At 35.5% G+C, this 21,028-nt stretch overlaps 1 protein-coding gene across 1 annotated transcript; it reads right to left on the reverse strand.

The window, feature by feature from the left end:
* Positions 1-5,949: 5,949 nt before the first annotated feature.
* On the reverse strand, positions 5,950-14,226 carry LOC117993416 (uncharacterized). The gene is made up of 4 exons (XM_034981210.2): positions 14,074-14,226; positions 12,250-12,329; positions 8,275-8,474; positions 5,950-6,986 (listed from the first exon to the last, which is right to left on the reverse strand). Exons 1-4 carry the CDS (start codon positions 14,181-14,183, stop codon positions 6,855-6,857), a joined length of 522 nt encoding a protein of 173 aa, XP_034837101.1. The 5' UTR covers positions 14,184-14,226; the 3' UTR covers positions 5,950-6,854.
* Between the last annotated feature and the right edge of the window lie 6,802 nt (positions 14,227-21,028).

Consider the following 21,028-nt stretch of genomic DNA (forward strand, 5'->3'; position numbering starts at 1 on the left):
ATAAACGTGAAAGTGTGCCTGTCTATCTATCTGTTTTCTTTTCACAAAATTAAATACAGAGCAAAGATAGCTTATCGCAGGTGTTAAAAATTATGAACATGAATATTTAAGAGCGCAAAATTTTAATTATATTAAATTGATAGGACCTTAAGTAGAGTCATACTACGTTTTACTACTAAAAAACCAACAGAGAAACACACACAAAGTATAAATAGCAAACTCAGTAGGTAGCTACATGAATCTGAATGCACATAGCATATCTGTTATTTTTAAAGGTGAATGATTAAACCATTGTTTCTACATGTAGGTATCCTATAAAGATCTGTACTAAACTAAAGAACACCTAGATAATAATAAATAAGAATATTGTAATGTTATTATTTCGTAGGTTAGTTTTATTATCATATTTTCAACAAAAAATAGGTCTTTTAAGAAAACAGCGAAGAAAATGGTCATCGTTAAATCTCAAATCTACATTTAAGAGGTATTAGTATTGCATATTATAATAACTCCTAGAAGTAAGCTCTTATTTACACATAACATAAAACAGTTATTAGAAAATGACGACTTTATACTATTTACTCAATCAAAACGAAAACACCTGTACCCATTAAGATGGAAAAAAAATTCTTTCACCGCCTTGGAATTTGGGCCCCTTTCTCTTCGCTTTCTCAATGATCAAACATAGCAGCACAGCATAATCTATGTTTAAAATAACACAAATACCATAGACACCTCAAGAGATTTTCATCTATATGAAATGGAAAATAGAGACGATTTTCTAGTACACAAGATTAGACTTAAGATTTATGGTTGTCTAAGTAAATGAAGGAAACTGGACAGGTGGTAAAGAAGTTTCCATTTTTTTATGTTTATATCGAATTTGGATTAGACTTAACTATGTACGACTAGTTAATACCCGCGACTTCATACGCGTGGATTTAGGTTTTTAAAAAATTAGCCATATTAAATGACTAATATTCCCCTTTCCTCTCCAACTAAGCGTCAGGCTTGTGCTAGGAGTAGGTACCACAATAGTGCAACGGGCGGGTTTTGAACCGTCGACCTTTCGGTTTTCAGTCCACGCCTTTACCGATTGAGCTATTGAGGCTCTAGAACTCTTTGATTTGTTGGGATAAAAAGTAGCCTATGTCCTTTCCAGGTCTTAAACTATACCCATGCAAAAAATCACATCGATCCGTTGCTCCAAACCAACAAACCAACAAACAAACACACTTTCACATCATCATCAATACTTATAATAAAACTGTAACAGGTCAAATTCTGTACATTGAAGATATTTTGAAATTTTTTTTTCGAGGGCACTCTATAATCGATACTGAACCCAAAACTGTAATTTTTTTCATTTTTGTCTGTCTGTCTGTCTGTCTGTCTGTCTGTCTGTCTGTCTGTCTGTCTGTCTGTCTGTCTGTCTGTCTGTCTGTCTGTATCACGGCCGCGCATCACGCTGAAACTACTGAATGGATTCCAATGAAACTTGGTACGATTTGAGGTCATACTATGAGGAAGAATATAGGATACTTTTTATCCCGAAATTCAGCATGGTTCCCGTAGGAGAGGGGATGAAAGTTAAAATGTATACTGAGTTGTAATTCATTAACGCGTAGTCCGATTTCATTCATTCTTTTTTTGTTAGAAAGGGGATATTTTAAAAATTGTTCCGTAATTATTTCAAGGTAATCGGTTTTTAACCGACTGTCAAAAAGGAGGTGGTTCTTTTTTCTACATCGATTTTTTTGAGGTTTCTGGACCGATTTGCAAATATGTTTTTTAAATCAACAAAAAAAGTTTTCGTGGTGGTCACATAAAAAATTCTGGATTCAACTCCTTAATCCTGATGCTGCAGGGTTACTGCCCGCCTGAGTTATCAAGATTCAGGAATTGTTCATAATGAATTCATATTGTAGGTACCAAGCAACGACTTTATTCTCAGACTTCAAATCTCAACTCCTCAACCCTGATGATGTAGGGTACAGCACTCCTAAACTATAATGTTTCAGGAACTGCGGATGATGCAAAATTATTTTAGGTACCAAGCATAGGCTACATCATTGAACTTCGGATCGTAACTCCTCAATCCTGATGCTGCAAAGTACTGAAGTCCTAAATCGTGGGGATTTTAAAAAAAAATAAAAAATTTGAATCGACTGTTAGGCGAAACGAAGTTCGCAGGGTCAGCTAGTTTATAATAGGGGTAGTGATTTCCATATGAGTCGATAATAGTAACATGAATATGCTACGATAAGTATTATACTATGATATATCAATCCATTATTTATTACAAAGACTAGTTAATGCCCACGTCTCCACCCTCCTGGATTTAGATTTTTAAAAATCCCATCAGTACTCTTTGATTTTCCGGGATAAAAAGTGGCTCATATCACTTTCCAGGTCTTTAACTAAATCCATGTAAAAATACCATCATCCGTTGCTCTGTTACCAGCATGATTGAAGGACAAATAGAAAGACTAAAAAATTGATTCATCCAAAACCCCAGGATTTAATTTTTTTTCACCTTGGGCATTAAATCAGTTAAGATTTTTTTTAATTATTGTAATCTTGTGTTAAATCAAGTTAAAGCCCAAACTTACTTCGCACAATAATTTAGTGTTACCTCGTCAAGTTAGACCTAAGTCGAAGGGGTAAGGTAGGACTTTTAGTACGTCTGAGGTAAACATGTTTCAACTTAGGGTCAGTATATAAGTCAATCAGATTTCATTAATAGATCACGTGATTTTTTTAAAATAAATAATCTGATTGGTCTGTTACATCTGTCACATCTCCGTTTAGGTGGATGCTGGACCTAACACTTCGTAATTTTCTCCACTATCGCATGCGTAGGTACGCATGAAAAAACACTATGCAGCGCATGAAAAATTTAGCTAAGTTTGAAAGGAGACCAAACAGCTATAGAATTATTGCAGTCTACTCTTTTACTTACTAAAAACTCTTAATTTTCAGTACAAATGATTCTAAATCTAGGAATAAACTAAACCCTAAACCCCGCGCCCGTGACGTAAGACATCACCTTACGCCCGTGTTGAATAATCTACTATTCATAACTCCTGTATTTTCTGTGTTTAAAAACTAGATTTCTAAAATTGTAGATGAAAACTTTTAAGACTTTTAAGTTTACATAATATTTGATTTTGGAATACAAATAATACCTATATACTAAAATCGTGCACTGAATCATGTTTTACAACAAAAACAAGTAATAAAAATACATAGTAAGAGGTAAAATAAAACTATAAAATGTTAAGGAGTGAAAGTGTCACTCACACAGAGATTTTGTGAGTGTAGTGGTAGGGAAAGTTGGTGGCTTTGGAATGCGGTTTAGGAAAACTGCGGAGTCGAATAGTTAAAATTAAAATGGTATTAAATAGACGCTTATTCAAAAGCAGAAGATTTTTAAAGTAGAAAAATATGTCGATTATGTATTCAATGAATGTAAATGAGTGTAATTGACAAAAAGGCAATAAAGTTATAATGTTAGCTAAGTAATTAATATAGTGTCTGCTTGTGTGGAAATTAAATAAATACTTAATATTCCTACATACAATATTTCATTTAAATGTGCATAAAACGTTTATTACTGTAAATGTATGTTATGTAAGTATAGATTTGTAGCTATTCTAGATTTTATCGGTATAATTTTTCCACGTAATACATAAATAACATACTTACTAAACCTAGGCTTGCTTGCTACTACTACTCAAACTCAAAACATTAATCCAAAATAGCTACCTAACATTGTACAATAATTTTTGATTGTCAATAATAATTGTTGAATTTGTATAATGATGTAATGTTATAAATGATTACTACTATTTTTGAATATAAGATAATATCATTTGAAAGTTATGAGTAATACATTGAATGTTTGAATAATACAAAAATTGCGAATTATTATATGATCAAGATAATAATTGGTATTTTATTACTTATCATATTTTTTTTCTATATGGCGCATTTACACAAACAATGTGTAGGTACTTGTTTTAGTTCTTATTAAAATCTTGAATGTGTATTGCTAACGAACTTTAATGAAAAAGTAATGCATGATAAGGAAGCTCTACAGTTTCTTTGTGCTAACGTATTTCCTACTAGTGTGGGTAAGTGAAAGGCGTATACATACACGATCGTATCCATACGAAGTGAGAGTGTGTGAGTGAAGATGGCGTGCCGCTCCTTTTTACTACGAAATACATACATTGAAAACCAGTATAAAAGTGTGTTTGTGCGTCAATAGTGCTTAGTTTCTAAATTGTTACAGAACGATCATGACATGTTTTTCAGAAAATATTTTAATTTATATCGATATTTGATATTCATAATATTACTTCTATTATTTACTTCCCTATTTTTTAAATTATTCTATCGTTATTAATAATTATTATGATAAACTCAAAACCAAATTCAGATTGGGTATTATTGTATACACTTTCTGTTTGTCACTTGCTGAATTTGCAATACAATGATGTCGTGGTGATAATTAATACGTAAACTTAAAACTAAAGCCACGCGGGTTCCAAACGCGCCCAGATCTGAGAAGAGCCCACAACAACTCCAATATTATTATTCATTTTTGTTATGCGAAAGCACGTAATGTTTAACTAAGTACTTTAATAACAAATAAGAATGGTTGAGAATACAATTACCTAAATTTTAGTCCCTATCTATATTATAAAGTTGTAGTAACATTGTGAAAATAAATGAAAATATTACTATTTTCATACTTTACTTAATTACACCTTTAACTTTTTCATCACAGATACCTTACTGAAATGCATGAATATATTTATATTTATATTGTTTTACTGTCAATCTAGTATAATAGGTATTATAGGGTAGGTACCTATGTTATGTCCCCCCCCCCCTATAATATAAAATTATATTATGAATAACTAAGTATGACGCCCTTAAATAACTGTTTTACAATCTTGGAGTTTTCCAATAAACTGGTTAAATTAAATACCTACCTACATTAGGCATTAAGGTGTTAAAATAATGAAATGATGTTAATAGAGCAGTTGATAATTCATATTTTTGTAGATTTATTATACTGCCGACTAATAGCCCATTTTCCATACCTTGTAATAACTACTTATTGAAACTAGGTTTAAGAAAAGTTGCCAATAGATGGCGTTACTGATAACTTTGAATACGAATGGAACATAATTTCGAATAGCTTGTAGCCCTGCCTTGTTTCTGATTGCCAATTTTGTGATGATTTAAAAAATTACGTATTATTTCTATTAAACTATCATGCTCTTCTTAAGAACAAAATATAAACAATGAAGTTCTTAGTAAAAAAACATGGCATGTGCGTGAGACCCTGCCACATGCTTGAGAAAAAAACTTTGACTTTGCTTGCACACAATCTTTGATTGAACTAAAAAATAGAACTTTTCCGTTTTGGAAGACAATGTTTTTTGAATAATATCAGATTGCTATGGATTTTGTAAAATAAAAAACACATTTTTTCGCTTTGATTTCTTTACTGTTACTCTTATACTAGAAATACAGTCTTTTTTATTAATTTAATAAATAACTTCACAATTTCAGTTTGGTAAATAAAATGACACGAATAAACCCGTAAGTGTTAAGAATAAAAAGTGAAATGAATCTTAGAATATACATAAAGCTAAAAAAAATCTTCAAAAATGCATGCACCATCATTCACATAATAATATTACTAAAAAAATTATATCTAAAACCTCCTCCTTTTTTTTGAAGTCGTAAAAATTACAAACGAAATCGTTTTGAAAAACCTAATTAACACCTACCCAAAATATTAATGATCAAAGGAACTTATCAACAAGAATAATTAATTATAAATCCTCTAAAAAAAGTGAAATTTCTCTAAAAAAATATTATAAAACTCTTTAAGAAACATAAAGTTGTTACTCATTTTTCCTTATTTATACCCTGTTATTTCCAAAATGTCTTCATAATATTATATTTTCTTAAAGATAAGAACAAAATATATATTTTGTCATTAAAGCACTTTTTGACGTTAGTAAAATATTATTAATTTATATACAAAAGCAACAGAATGAGTATTAAAACAATATTAGATGTATTAGTTAAGGAAAATGTGATTTTTAAATATTAATATTTGCACCATAAAATTCAGCTTTCTTTTTACATAACTAAAAAGAATTAATTAAAGCTTAAAATGCAATTAATATCATTTTATAAATAATATTATATTAAATCTAAATTATAGATATTTTTGATATATTAGCTACGAATATATTAAAAATATCTAGTATCAAAGATCACTGGAAATTCTTGTGCTATTTTCACACCAACCAAATTATTTTTTTTGTATTTTTTCGCTTCACTATGCTTGTAAAATAAAAGTTCACATTATCAAGCATTGCTCGTTTCAAAATCGACAGTTATCGTAACTTTATTATGGCCTACATCTAAACTTCTAATTCCAAAAAAACCTTATAATTCTGCACTAACCTCGATTAAAATTGTTAAAATAAAACCGACTTCAAAATTTGACTACTTATCTATTTTGTATTAGGTACCATAGAGCGTCTTCTAAAATTCGTAAAATCCATTTTCGCTGCTAGTTTTAAGTTTGCTAACCATTTTAAATTATTATTGATTAAACTAAAAAAGTAGGTACGTCAAATTACATCAAATGCTTTTGACGTCACATCTATGTAGATATTTCATACAAGCTCCCATACCAAGCGAGCGTTTTGACGTTTGATAAAAAGTTGCTGATTCGACTAGTAGGCGTCATCCATATTTTGAAGTCGGTTCAATTCATCTACACGTTATTTACCTAAACTAAACACTAACACTAGCATTTACGAAGGTATTTGTGCTTTGTAGGCTAGATCGTTTGCATCCTGTGCGTTCACAGACCTTGCGTAGGGGTAGGAAGCTGCTTGCACGGACGGGGACGTCCACTGCTGGGGTGCCGTTGGGAATACGGAGTTCTGGTGAAAAAGCACATTCGATATTACACTAGATGATGTTCGCTACTTTGTCCACGTGTGTTTCCGCGACCTCCCTGGCGCAGCGCTGTGGTATATGAATAAATAGGAGGTCTTGGGTTCGATTCCCGGCAGGGGCACGGAATATTTATAATAGTTGGCAGGGGCAATTTGGGAATTTATAATTTCTAAATTGTCTCTGGTCTCGTCTTTGCTAATTGCTGCCCTGCCAGCAAAGCCGTGTCGCCAAATGATTAAGCGTTCCATATAATCTGTGGTTCCATTACGATGCCGTGTAAAAACCGGTGTAATAAAAACTGCCACACCCCTTTCAAGTCAGCCCGCCTCCTTCTTAGACTGCATCATCACTTACCGCCATGTGAGATCGCATTCAGGGGCTAACTTGTAATGGAATAAGAAACAAAAAACTTCGTGATTTTACCAGGACCCGAACCCGGGACCTCATAATCAGCAGTTGAATATGCTAGCCATTAGACCAACGAGACAGTCAGTATACTCTTATAATATAGAAGAGACCTTGTACTTACCGGAAAACGCAACGTCGTTTAAGTTCTAGAAGATGACGGTCAGATGCTAGATGAAGAAAGCAGAGAGAGTTTTTTTCTATTTTTTATTCAGATACAAGTTAGCCCTTGACTGCAATCTCACCTGATAGTAAGTGATGATGTAGTCTAAGATGATAGCGGGCTAACCTGGAAGGGGTATGGCAGTTTTTATTAAACCCACACCCCTTTGGTTTCTACACGGCATCGTACCGGAACGCTAAATCGCTTGGCGGCACGGCTTTGCCGGTAGGGTGGTAACTAGCCACGGCCGAAGCCTCCCACCAGACCAGACCAGAAATTTAGAAATTATAAAATTTCTAACCCCTGCCAGGAATCTAACCTGGGACTTCCCACTAATAAGACCACAGCGCTCACCACTGCGCCAGGGAGGTCGTCTAAAAGTCAGAGAGAGTAGGAGGTATTAGCCAGTTCTCGGAAATACCTATGTCTAGCACTGTAGTCATATTCAAAACGATAGGAGAAGGTCGTACCTTGCTATTACTGTTGAAGCTTGAATAAGCTGGCCAGTAGACTAACGGTACACTCAGTATACTATTAAAATAAAGAAGAGACTGTACTTGCCAGCAAACACAACGTAGGTGACTTCTAGAAGATGACGGTCAGATGCTAGATGAGGAAGGCAGAGAGAGTAGGAGGTAGTGTCACTCGCGGAAAGACCTATGTTCAGCAATAGACGCAAAACGACATGACGAGTCTTGTCATACCTTGCTTAGGCTGTTGAAGCCTTCTCCACTGAAGTACTTGTGCACTCCCAGAGCGGTAGCCGCGAGGAATGCGAGCTTGGCCACCACCAGAGCCTTGGTCACCAGGAGAGTAAGAGCACCGAATAGCAGACCAACCACTGCTACCACCTTCACTCCTATACCAGCGAGGAGTGGTGCGTACTTCTTGATTTTACCTCGTGCTGAAAATTGACAAAACGACCTAGTATATCTTAGCAAATATAATGAATAACTTACCTTTAACTCTGCAAAATACCTACAGTAAAAGAGCGATTTTTATAAGAAATTGTAAGAGACACTTCCTGGATCTAGGTGCCTCTTTGGATGCCTAGTCTAGGTCTAGGAAGTGTTTCATGTAACGATATTTTATATGTACAAAATATGCACTAATTAACAGCTTTTAATTTTTATAACAGTTTTTTACCTAGATTTTATTAAATTTGTATAACGCGAACTCGCCATCCTCACATAAACTTTAACAGTTTCTAGAGGATGGCGAACTGTTTATTTTTAAATGTATTATTGAAATTTACGTGATCAATAAAAAATATATATATTTTTTCAACGTAAGTAGGTACTCTAATGGTAGTGTTGACTGTGGTATGGACACTGAGACCTAAAACAAGAGCCCGGTCATAACAGTAACCAGAGGGGGTGGCAGTGTTCAAACTCCCCCAGACACACATCACACTAAACTAGAACATGAATGATATATTCTTTATTGTACACCATTTATTTTATTTTATGTTATTTTTATTTTATTTGTTTTTTGCAATCAACAGCGATATATACAATATAATTTTACATAATAACAGACTGAAAATAAGGCCAAATAGGATTACAATTTTTTACAGATTACTTAAATAGATATTAAATATAAATTTATAACAGTACGTTTGATAATTTAAACAAGCTTTACAATAATATGATAATATGAAAATATAAAAGTCAATTAACTAGTAAAAATACCTAGTAGGTGATTCACAACATATGTATGTGTGTGTGTATGTGTGTCTGTGTGTGTTGGTGTGTGTTTTTTAAAAAAAGTCGTAAAAGTACCACAAGACAGAAGTGCCTACAACTAGCGGCCTTATTGCTTTGAAGCGATCTCTACCAGGTAACCAGATTGAGAAGGATTTTCTCTACATTTTATGAATTCACTAGCTTATGCTCGTGACTTCGGCCGCATGGACTACACAGATTTCAAACCCCTATTTCACCCCCTTAGGAGTTGAATTTTCCAAAATACATTCTCAGCGGAAGCCTACGCCGGTAACAGCTATCTGCATACCAAATTTCAGCCCGATCCGTCCACTAGTTTGGGCTGTGCGTTGATAGATCAGTCAGTCAGTCAGCTTTTCCTTTTATATATATAGATTTAGATGTATACTCGTAGATAACTCTTACCGTACCTACTACCAAACGCGGGTAGATTTATTTTCATGCCTACGAATCAGTCTTAAAAAATAGTTGACATAAATGTCGTGTTTTCAGTTATTCCAATTTAGCAAGTCTGCTTTCTAAAACGAGGTAAGTAACTACAATTTCCAAGTAATATACAATTGTATTCGTGTATGAATTAATCGAACATTGTGCAGTCATCAAAGATATCATATTTAGAATAATTATTAGTACTTAGTTTCTTTTCCACCACGCAACCTGTGAAACGGTTCTAATTAATTATCTCATTAGTTGCATTGTTTCGTTTTGTCTAACTTATCTCACGGAATGGGCTAATGACAGTTGTAATTGTATCATTTTAGTTCAATGAACCTTCATCGTCATCATCATCATCAACCAATAGACGTCCACTGCTGGACATAGGTCTCTTGTAGGGACTTCCACACGCCACGGTCTTGCGCCGCTTGGATCCAGCGGCTCCCTGCGACTCGTCTGATGTCGTCCGTCCATCTAGTGGGGGGTTTTCCAACGCTGCGTCTTCCGGTGCGAGGTCGCCATTCCAGCACCTTGGGACCCCAACGTCTATCGATTGTACGAACTATGAACCTTAGGGGTAGAATTTTCAAAAATGCTTTCTTAGCGGATGCCTACGACCAGTAGTTCGAGATGTGCGTTGATAGATCAGTCAGTCCATCAGTCAGTCATTCAGTCAGCTTTTCCTCTCATATATTTAGATGTAACCTGATGGATGTCAAGATCGAGTAAAATGAAAGCACCTACCCTTATTATAAATGCGAAAGTGTGTTTATTTGTTAGTTTGTTGGTTTGTCCTTCAACGCAACGGTGCAACGGATTGACGTGATTTTTTGCATGTGTATAGATAAGATAGAAGAAAGAGTGACATAGGCTACTTTTTATCCCGGAAAATCATAGAGTTCCCACGGGATTTTTACAAAACCTAATTCCACGCGGACGAAGACGCGGGCATCAGCTAGTAAAAGATAAAATAAAATCATAACTGCACCATAGTTAATTTTCAAGGCAAAGAGTAGGTACCTACTAAAAGAATAACTACTTAATAACTCGAGACACGTGGGTATTGGACAGCCTTGACCTATTGCGCGCTACGTAGCGTCATATGATGCAACGTTTGTAAGAGGACATCGAACTTTATGCGCTTTCTTTCTACGTTCGATGCATCTCGCGAGGCTACGGCGTGTTAGGGTATTGAAAATTCGAAATATAATCAACTAGATGATGCCCACGACTTCATCCGCGTGGATTTAGGTTTTATAAAAATCCCGTGGGAAATCTTTAATTTTCAATGATAAAAAGTAGTCTGTGTCCTTCCCCGGGATGTAAAATAACTCTGTACCAAATTTCATGAAAATCGGTTAAACTGTCGGCCCGTGAAAAGCTAGCAGACAGACAGACAGACACACTTTCGCATTTACAATATTAGTATGGATGTATTCTCATCATTATCATTGCACAAGTACCTAGTGATGATAGTCTAGTCGTCTTCTAGTCGGGGGTTTCGATCCCGAACACGCAACTCTAACTTTTCGGAGTTGTTTACGTTTTGAGAAATTTAACATCATTTACTTTAACGGTGATGGAAAACATCGCATCCGGAGGAAATCTGCCTACCTGAGAGTTGTCCATAATGTTCTTACAGATGTGTGCCGTGATCCGCACTTGGCAACTAGACTACGGCCAAACCCTTCTCATTGTGAGAAGGAGACCCGTGCTCAGTAGCTTTAAAAAAAAATAGCGAGCAAACGAGCAGGCGTTTCAACTGATGTTAAGAGATTACCGCTGCCCATAAACATTTGCAGCACCAAAGGAACTGTCAGCCTTTCAGGAGTTGATGAGGAATTTTCAGGGCAAAGAAAGAACTAAGAACTCGAGACACGTGGGTAGCCTTGGCCCATAGCGCGCTACGTAACACTTAGTGATAACAGTGTCATGTATGATGCAATGTTTATAAGAGGACATCGAACTTTATGCGCTTTCATTCTACGTTTAATTCATCTCGCGTGGCTACCGCACATTAGTGTAAGGATTAAAAATTCGAAATGCATTCGCAATGCATCATTTGTACTTACTGTTTTGTGACTGTTTAGTGTTTACATTTAAAATTTTTATGGTAGTGTTTTTTTACCTAAACTTCAAGAAAATTTATACATCTACCTAATTTTTTTTCAACTAACCGAAAAACTATTTTTAATTTTATAATGAATTTTATAATTTTTAATTATGCAGTTTATTATTTAAGCTTATAACTATCAAATATTAAAATTACAATCATCTAAACCACCGTAACGAGGCAGGATGCCCTAGGGTGTTATACACCTACTCAGTACTCATAAGATTGTATTGTATGTTCTCAAGGTGTGTGAAGTCTGCCAATCTGCACTAGGCCAGTGGTGGACTATGGCCTAAACCCTTCTAATTCTGATAGGAGACTTGTGCTCTGAAGTGGGCTGATTATAGTTGATCAAACTTTAAGGGCTAGGTCTCAGCTAGTAGCTGATATAAAAATAGCTTAGTTACCTTCTTCAAACGTCCTTGCAGCTTCTTTCAGTTCGCCAGGTTCAAAGTTGACTTTTAGTTTTTCTTCCCCTGACGGATCTCTATAAAAATTATTTATTTAAGTATTTTGCAAAAAAAACCATGAATTTTTCCCTTAAAATCAATAGGTAATAATTGCAGCTAAGTAATCAGAACAATTGATATTTTATCCTCGTGACCAACAAACCCCTATTATAAGAGGATAACCTCAGGGGCTTAGGGGTTGAATTTACAAAAATCCTTTCTTAGCAGATATCTACGTCATAATAGCTATCTGCATGTCAAATTTCAGCCCGATCCGTCCAGTAGTTTGCGCTGTGCGTTGATAGATCAGTCAATCAGTCGCCTTTTCCTTTTATTTAATTAGGTAGATAATGTTATGTTGAAGGAATTTCACAGCACAAAAGCATGTTTGTAGGAATGCTCTACAACTGTCACCCTTTAGAGCAATCCACTGTGACGGAACCATTGTTTTGTAGTTTTCTCTGTTGTGTGTCAGAGCATGAAAGTCAATTTGTTTTACATATCCCGTAGGTGTTTATTAAGGTAGCCTTCCATGCAACGCGACGGACGCGGTGCAGCCGACGCATCAATTTCTATATTGCATAAATTTTGAGAAAGAACTCGCCATATGCTCTATGTGTCAACTGTCATTCCAAACGTTTATCTTTGACACGACAGTTGACACATAGAGCAAATATGGCGAGTCTTGGATGTGGCGAGTCTTTTCTTAAAATGGATGCACTATATATATCCTGTTCATCGAAACGAACTAATCTAAATATATTAAGGGAGAAGGTGATCGACTGACTGACTGATCTTTCAACGCACAGCTCAAACTACTGGACAGATCGGAATGAAATTTAGCATGCAGATTACAACTATTACGACATAGGCATCTGCTAAGAAAGGGTTTTTGAAAATTCAACCCCTAAGGGGTGAATTAGGCGTTTGAAATTCGTGTAGTCTACGCGGACGAAGTCGTGAACATAAGCTAGTAGGGAACCAAAATCGGTATGTCATTGGTGGCAAATAACGCACATAGGGCACGTTATAAGCACTATGGGAACCTTTGACGCGCTTTGCCGTGTTTGGTATAGTCGTGCCAACCGCGGCGCGTCCGTCCCGCGTGTCAGTTGCTTTGACCTAGACTCATGGAAGTCTACCTTAAGATGATAGGTTATGTTGTCAGTTCTGCCGTGGTTCTGCCACGGCAATTGCTGTGACTGACTGATAGATAACCTACCATCTAACGGTCGAAATTGGTAAAATCAATCCTATCTGTAATATTTTATCGATAGGTTATTAGCAACGTTGTTATTTGCTAAAAATTGTGCGGTAGGTATATTTTGGCAATAATGAACAACTAAGTCGCTAAGTTACTTATCGACAAATTGGGGATAGATTGATTACTAATATTGGTCGTTATATAATCAACATGTTTTTTATCACTTAAATAGTAGCTTACAATTAATTAAGTAAATTATAATTAGAGTTGGTTATGTTTGAACTGAAAAATATCTAAATCTAAAGCGAAATTATAATAATTAGCTTAGTAGATAAATAGGACTAAGTAGATATTAATCAAATAATTTTAAGTAACGTATACAACTAGATAAAACAGCAATAATTACGTAAGTCTTTAGCTTATTTTGATATTGATAAAACTATTATTTGATAATAACTAATTAATACAATCACCTTTGAAATATTTTAACTGATCATAATAATATTCACAATTATCTATTACTACGTACGTCTGAGAGTAATTAAATGATTTTTAGGTAAGAAAGGAAAAAAACTCACTTTTCAATAGCAACCCCGGAAAAGATCTCGATTTTGTTATCATCGACAGGTCCAGCGCCAACCGTGCAAACTACCACCGCGATAACCAGGAACACACAAAACACTTTCATTTTCGAAAAAAAAAAACTAGTTCGAAATTTAAAATTAGAAAATTAGGTCCTTTCAGATCGGTGGTTTGGGATCAAGTAAGATGCGTTCGGGATAGAACGCTTTTATATGGGTGGTATTTTGTAACGTTTGAAGATGAGTGCTATAAATCGTCTTGAGGGTTGGAGATGATATAATGGATTTATGTATTTGGGTGGTTATAATGATATAAATAGAGTTACCATTAGGTATTTTGTACCCGAGATTTATTTATTGTAAATGTGTTGGTATAAATTGTGGTTGTAAAATGTAAATATAGATAATTCTGTTGGTAGCTCTAGTGAAATAAAATAAACAGAAATGAGACAATAAATTTTATTTCATTTAATCAGATCAGCAGAAGTTATAAAATGTTTGTCTAAGGAAATTAAATTTTCGTATTCTCAAAATAGAGTGCAATTAAAATAGAGGTATTTTGTTTCAGTAGAACTTGCATTTCTTATGATGCAAGAAAATTATTTTTGTGATGACTAAATACAAATTTTTAAACAATTTTTTATCCATTATCAATAACTTTACTAATTGAATTGCATTTAAAATACTCAATTAAGTAAGTATCAGATTTTTTAAAGACTTGATTATTCTGTCTTTAAAAACTGACTGTTTATATCTGATTTATAACTGTTAGTATCATCATCATCGTCATCATTATAAACCGATAGACATCAGACAGACACCACTGCTGGACATGGGTCTCTTATAGGAACTTCCACAGTCCACACGCTGCGGTTTTGCGCCGCCTGAATACAGCGGCTCCCTGCGACTCGTGTGATGTCGTTCCATCTGTGTCTGTCGTGTAGTTAGTACTTAGTATAGTCATTCGTAATGAAATAATTAAGTATCGTTATTAGTAAATTGTAAATATAGTCTTAATAATAATTTTCCATTAAGGCACATTTTACTGTAGGTTAAAATAATATGCCGTCTTTAGTAGGATGTGCAAAAAATTATATCCTTAAATGATTTCAAATATCAAAATTGTCCAGTCGCAGTATGAAGGTTAAACGTTCATTCATACATGAGATGCGTACGAGCATCATACAATGCAAGGCGTGACAACTGCAGCTCTAACAATCTTATATTGCGTTTGAAATTTTATATTTTGAACCTTACTGATATACATATTCAGTATGCGTTAAGTGCACACTGAACTTTGCGTGCTCCTTCAATTGTCAATGCAAAACAGAATCAGTATTTCTTTCATAATATTTCACGCTATTACATACCACATGCTTGAACAAAATTTTTGAAGTTTCTGTTTTGTATCGTTATGAAATAATATAATGGTCAGCCGCCGAATCCCACTCGGTTGGGCAGCGTCCAGGAAGCTTCGACATGTCTTCTTGTCCAAAATTACTCAGTGCTTGAAGACCAAAGTCTTTGAACAGTGCGTGTTGCTAGTGATGACATATGAATCCGAGACATAGTCGCTAACTATGGGTTTCATAAGAAACCTCAGAGTTACTCAGCGGGCGATAGAGAGAGCTATGCTTGGAGTTTCTGTACGTGATCAAATCAGAAATGAGGAGATCCGTAGGAGAACTAGAGTACCGACATAGCTCAACGGGTTGCGAAGCTGAAGTGGCAATGGGCAGGGCACATAGTTCGAAAAACCGATAGATGTTGGGTTCCCACGGTGCTGGAATGGCGACGTCGCACTGGAAGACGCAGCGTTGGAAGGCCCCCCACTAGGTGGTAATATTCTCAAAGATGTGTGAAGTGTGTCACTCCACACTTGACCAGCGTGGTGGACTATGGCTAAACCCGTCTCATTCCGAAAAGAAAAACGCGCTAGCAGTAAGCTGGTTCTGGCTTGATGATAATGATGAAATATATTTCTATGTTGTTATCTTCTTCAAATATATAAAAGGAACTGACTGACTGATCTATCAAGGCACGCTTCAAACTATTGGACGGTTCGGGCTGAAATTTGGCATGCAGATAGTAACTATTACAAATGCGAAAGTGTATTGACAACCTCCCTGGTGGTGGTGAATAGTGGGAGGTCACGGGTTCGATTCCTGGCAGGGGTTTGGAATTTTATAATTTCTAAATTTCTGGTCTGGTCTGGTGGGAGGCTTCGGCCGTGGCTAGTTACCACCCTACCGGCAAAGCCGTGCCGCCAAGCGATTTAGCGTTCCGGTACGATGCCGTATAGAAACCAAAGGGGTATGGGTTTAATAAAAACTGCATACCCCTTCCAGGTTAGCCCGCTATCATCTTAGACTGCATCATAACTTACCACCACTTACTATCAGGTGAGATTGCAGTCAAGGGCTAACTTGTATCTGAATAAAAAAAAAGAGTGTTTGTTAATTGGTTTATTAGTTTATTGGTTTGTTGGTTTATTCTTCAATTACGTGACGGATTGACGTGATATTTTGCATGGGTATAGTCAAAGACCTGGAAAGTGACATAGGCTACTTTTTCCCGGAAAACCAAAAGCTTCCCACGGGATTTTTATAAAATCTAAATCCACGTGGTTGAAGCCGCGGGCATCATCTAGTCTATATACCTATATAAAAGGAAAAGCTGACTGACTGACTGACTGACTCATCTATCAACGCACAGCTCAACCCACAGGACGAATCGAGCTGAAATTTGGCATACATATAGCTATTATGACGTACGCATCCGCTAAGGATTTTTGAAAATTCAACCCCTAAGGGGGACTTGAAACTTGTGTAGTCCACGTGGACAAAGTCGCGGGAATAAGCTAGTTTATTATAATATAGAGAAAGTAGCATCGGATATATTCCCAAACCAAACTTTAGTTGCATAGATAGGCCAAGGACGAACAAACTTTCTCCAATAATGTTAAGCGAAGTTTACACTGAGTAATACCTAATATGAGGACGAGAAGGTATTTCTATATTGGAATTTTTTATTATTTATTTTTATTAGGCGACCATAACAGATTATATTCAGATCTATATTCATCAGGGGAGTTATTTGTATGAAAACCCTTCTCATACTGAGAGAGGGTTGATCATGATGATGATGATGATGAATGTGAACTGAGCCTTATCGTTATGACGATGAGCAACGTTCAAGGTCGTGACAATGAACCTGCCTTACTTTCTATTTATACTGGACACCGTATATGTGAAACCTTAGATAAAACAGTACAGATAGGTAAAAAAGTACAGTAGCCAGCAAGAAATTTAGAATGATATTTCGGCTTTGTAGAGCGTTGTCTCTGTCACTCATATCTATGTGACGTTTTGTCGGTCTCAACGACAGAGACAACGCTCTACGAAATTCCACAGAAATTTTCATGATAATTATTATTCCATAGAATCATAACATGATCCAGAAAATAATACGGGATAGAACCATTCTTCTTGTATTAACGAGTATTTATATAAAAAGAAAAGCTGACTGACTGACGACTGATCTATCAACGCACTGCTCAAACTACTGAACGGATCGGGCTGAAATTTGGCATGCAAATATTGCGATTTAGTTCCGGTACGATGCCGTGTAGAAACCAAAGGGGCATGGGTTTAATAAAAACTGCCATACCCCTTCCAGGTTAGCTCGCTTCCATCTAGATTGCATCATCACTTACCTAGCTAATATGCCTTTGACATCCGCTAAGAAAGGATTTTTGAAAATTCAACCCCTAATGGGGTAAAGAAGGGGTTTGTGTAGTCCACGTAGACGAAGTCGCGGACATAAGCTAGTAAAATGATAAAAGGTTTCATAGATATATTTATAGTCTGCGACAGGTTGAGATGGCAATCGGGGCACAGCCCCCGCGCTAGCCTGGGGCAGGCGAGCTCGGGTGACGTGCGGATTGAGCGGGGCGTCCCCCCGCCTCATACCCCGATCGGCATCTCGACCTGTCGCATACTATAGGTACAATACAGATAATGGGCCGATTCTCTTGTAGACAATCTCTAAACTAAACTACATTAACATGTCTAAATATAGTGATATCCTTTTCCGCAAGCAACACTATGAAAGGGATAGCAATAGATTTAGACGTGCCATTTTAGTTTAGTTTAGAGAATGTGCACAACGGAATTAGCCACATTGTGTGGGCAACGCGATATCGTCCACATGGATGTTGATTTAGGTTTTTAAAAATCCCGTGGGAACTCTCTAATTTTTCAGGATAAAAGTAAGCTATGCGTCTGTTTCCAGCATGTACGAGTAAAGTTGTCACTGTACCAAATATTGTCATAATCATGGAGGGCCATGAAAAGGGAACAGAGAGACAGATATACACACTTTCCAAGTAGTAATACTGGTATAGATATGGATGTTAGTATAGATTGGTATGAATGGATGAAATGGAAAGAACAAATTAAAATATTCCGTTTTTGCATATACTATCTTGTACACCGTGCGCTGCTTGATGAAAGATTACATAACAAAATACCTACTACATAAGACTGCATGAATATAATAAGTATAATATCGGATAGTGCTATGGATAATGGAAGGGATTTCCTTGGAATGATGATGAAACTTTTTAATAGATTTTTTTTAAACATCTGTTCTGTGGTTGTGGCCATAAATTTTGACATATTCAATTTTTGATATCATCAAATACTTAGTAACAAAAAATAAATAAATCATGATGTGAAAAAATCGTCAAACTTAAACATTTATTCACTCCACCATCTACGCAAATTAAGGAATTCGCTTCACAAAATGCCAACGGTAAAATAACTTACACCTTTAAAAAATTTCATTAATATGGGCAAACACAAGAGCAAGAGTAAGATTTTCCCCAAACGTAAGCGGTCAGTATTCAGCAGACCCCATCCAATAAAGAGGAAGATGAAACGAAGGAACCGAAAGATTAAGGCGTTTTTACACAAACACGACCCAAGAATGTACATTGTAAAGGGTGTACGCAAAGTAGTTACCGGAATCTACACAGTTTCTGACAAAGTGAGAGACAAGTTTGCAGAGAATACTATGGCTTTAGACAATCCTTTTTCCGCCCAGTTTTATGCAGACCGATGTAATATACAGTAGTTTTTGGGAAATGAATTTTGGCGGGAAATTTTCATCACCCGGTTTGGATTTCCAAGGATCAGAACGGTGAAAAGTGTTAAGGTTGTGAAACCAATAGCTTTAGTCAATTAATAATTAATAAATTTAGCATTTTAAATAAATAGCCAATAATACGTGTAACTTTGAAGTAAAATAAACACTTGGATACTTTCAACAATATTATGGGAAGACGTAAGAAAAAGATTTTACTCAGGCGTAAGCGGTCTATATTTAGCAGACCACATCCAATAAAAAGGAAGATATATCTAAGACGAAGGAAGATAAAAGCATTTTTACGCAAACACAACCTAAGAGTGCGTATTGTTAAAGGTGCACATAAAGTCATTGGCAAAATTTACAGTACCCCAAGCGCGTACTTTGTAAGCAAAGTACGCAAAGTGGTTGGCAGGATATCCAACGTGTCGAACAAAGTGAAAAACACGATAGTAGATAATACTATGGCTCTTGACAATCCCTTTTCCGTCCAGTTCTATCAAGACCGATGTAATATACAGTAGTTTTTGCAAAGTGACCATTGTCATCAGTATGGTTGTGATTTGTGTTCAACAGGGGCATGAGAGAAATGGTTTCAGTGAATAAATAAAGCATAAAATACTTATATTTATTTAACATGTACATTAAATAGTAAGTCGTCATATTTTGTATTTTATTTGCATTATAACATACTTAAGGAGCTGGTAAACAAATCGGCGTGATTGCACTTCTGACCAAAATACTTTTTTCTGTTATTCGGAATCTTTTGGCTTACCAGTTGCCATATTATATGTACAAGTCTGAATTCATTTTCAAGCTAAGCTATCTAAAACTGTACCGAAATTGAGTCCAAAGTTCATGATTTCGATCACATGAACACAAACTTAAAATTAATTCCAAACAAAATGGTCTAAAGCAAAATGATCAAAACGATATAATAACAGTAAATTTTCAACAGCTTTTGTTCAATTTTTACTCCTTCTTACTTCACATAATTACGCCATTTTGTTCACCAGGTCCTTTAAATCACCACAATTAGCTTCATTCTTCTCGTAATCTTTATACTTTGCTTTTGTCTTAAAGGGACAATGCAGGCGTCGTCGTGCTTGATAATAATCCTCTTATCAAACAATGATTTATTTGATCAATTTGAGTATACTTAGGAATATAAGAGCTGAAAAAGAAGAGAATGCTTAGCAAGAGGTAAGTTTTAAGCGAAAGATTAAGTACTCCTGTGATTTGTCTTAGGTGTTAAATATATTATATATAGTACAATTATTAAAAAAATATATAAATATTTGATTAAGATGTCTTGCAACAGATGAATAATTTCCACCGGTTTTAATAATATTGGTTACTTGATAAATTCCACTTTATAATCACTGTTGAAGCATAGACTGCACCGTGGAATTGTGAACTTAAATTCGTCATTTTAAGCTTATTTCGTGGTTTAACGACATATTTTAATTTTATTTAGATAACGGGTACATACCACGATTAATTTAAAGTTTTATTTGCCGATATTTCAACCAAACGGGTTGAATTAATATCGACAAAAAAACGGCAATTGGGTTGAAATATCGGCAAATAAAAACTGACTACGACCCGTGTAATCGGGTTGAAATATCGGCAAATAAAAACTTGAAATTAATCGTGTGGTATGTACCCGTTATCTACCATTAAAATAAATTCATCATGACGCGAAGGTATATTAGGCATACCTTTAACTGAAATGATCGCTAGTGTCTTGAAAGCCACTGGTATCAATATACTCTTGGCTGCTATCAATCCAATTACAAGAGGA

This window comes from Maniola hyperantus, chromosome 24 (assembly GCF_902806685.2).
Source record: "Maniola hyperantus chromosome 24, iAphHyp1.2, whole genome shotgun sequence".
Taxonomy (NCBI): domain Eukaryota; kingdom Metazoa; phylum Arthropoda; class Insecta; order Lepidoptera; family Nymphalidae; genus Maniola; species Maniola hyperantus.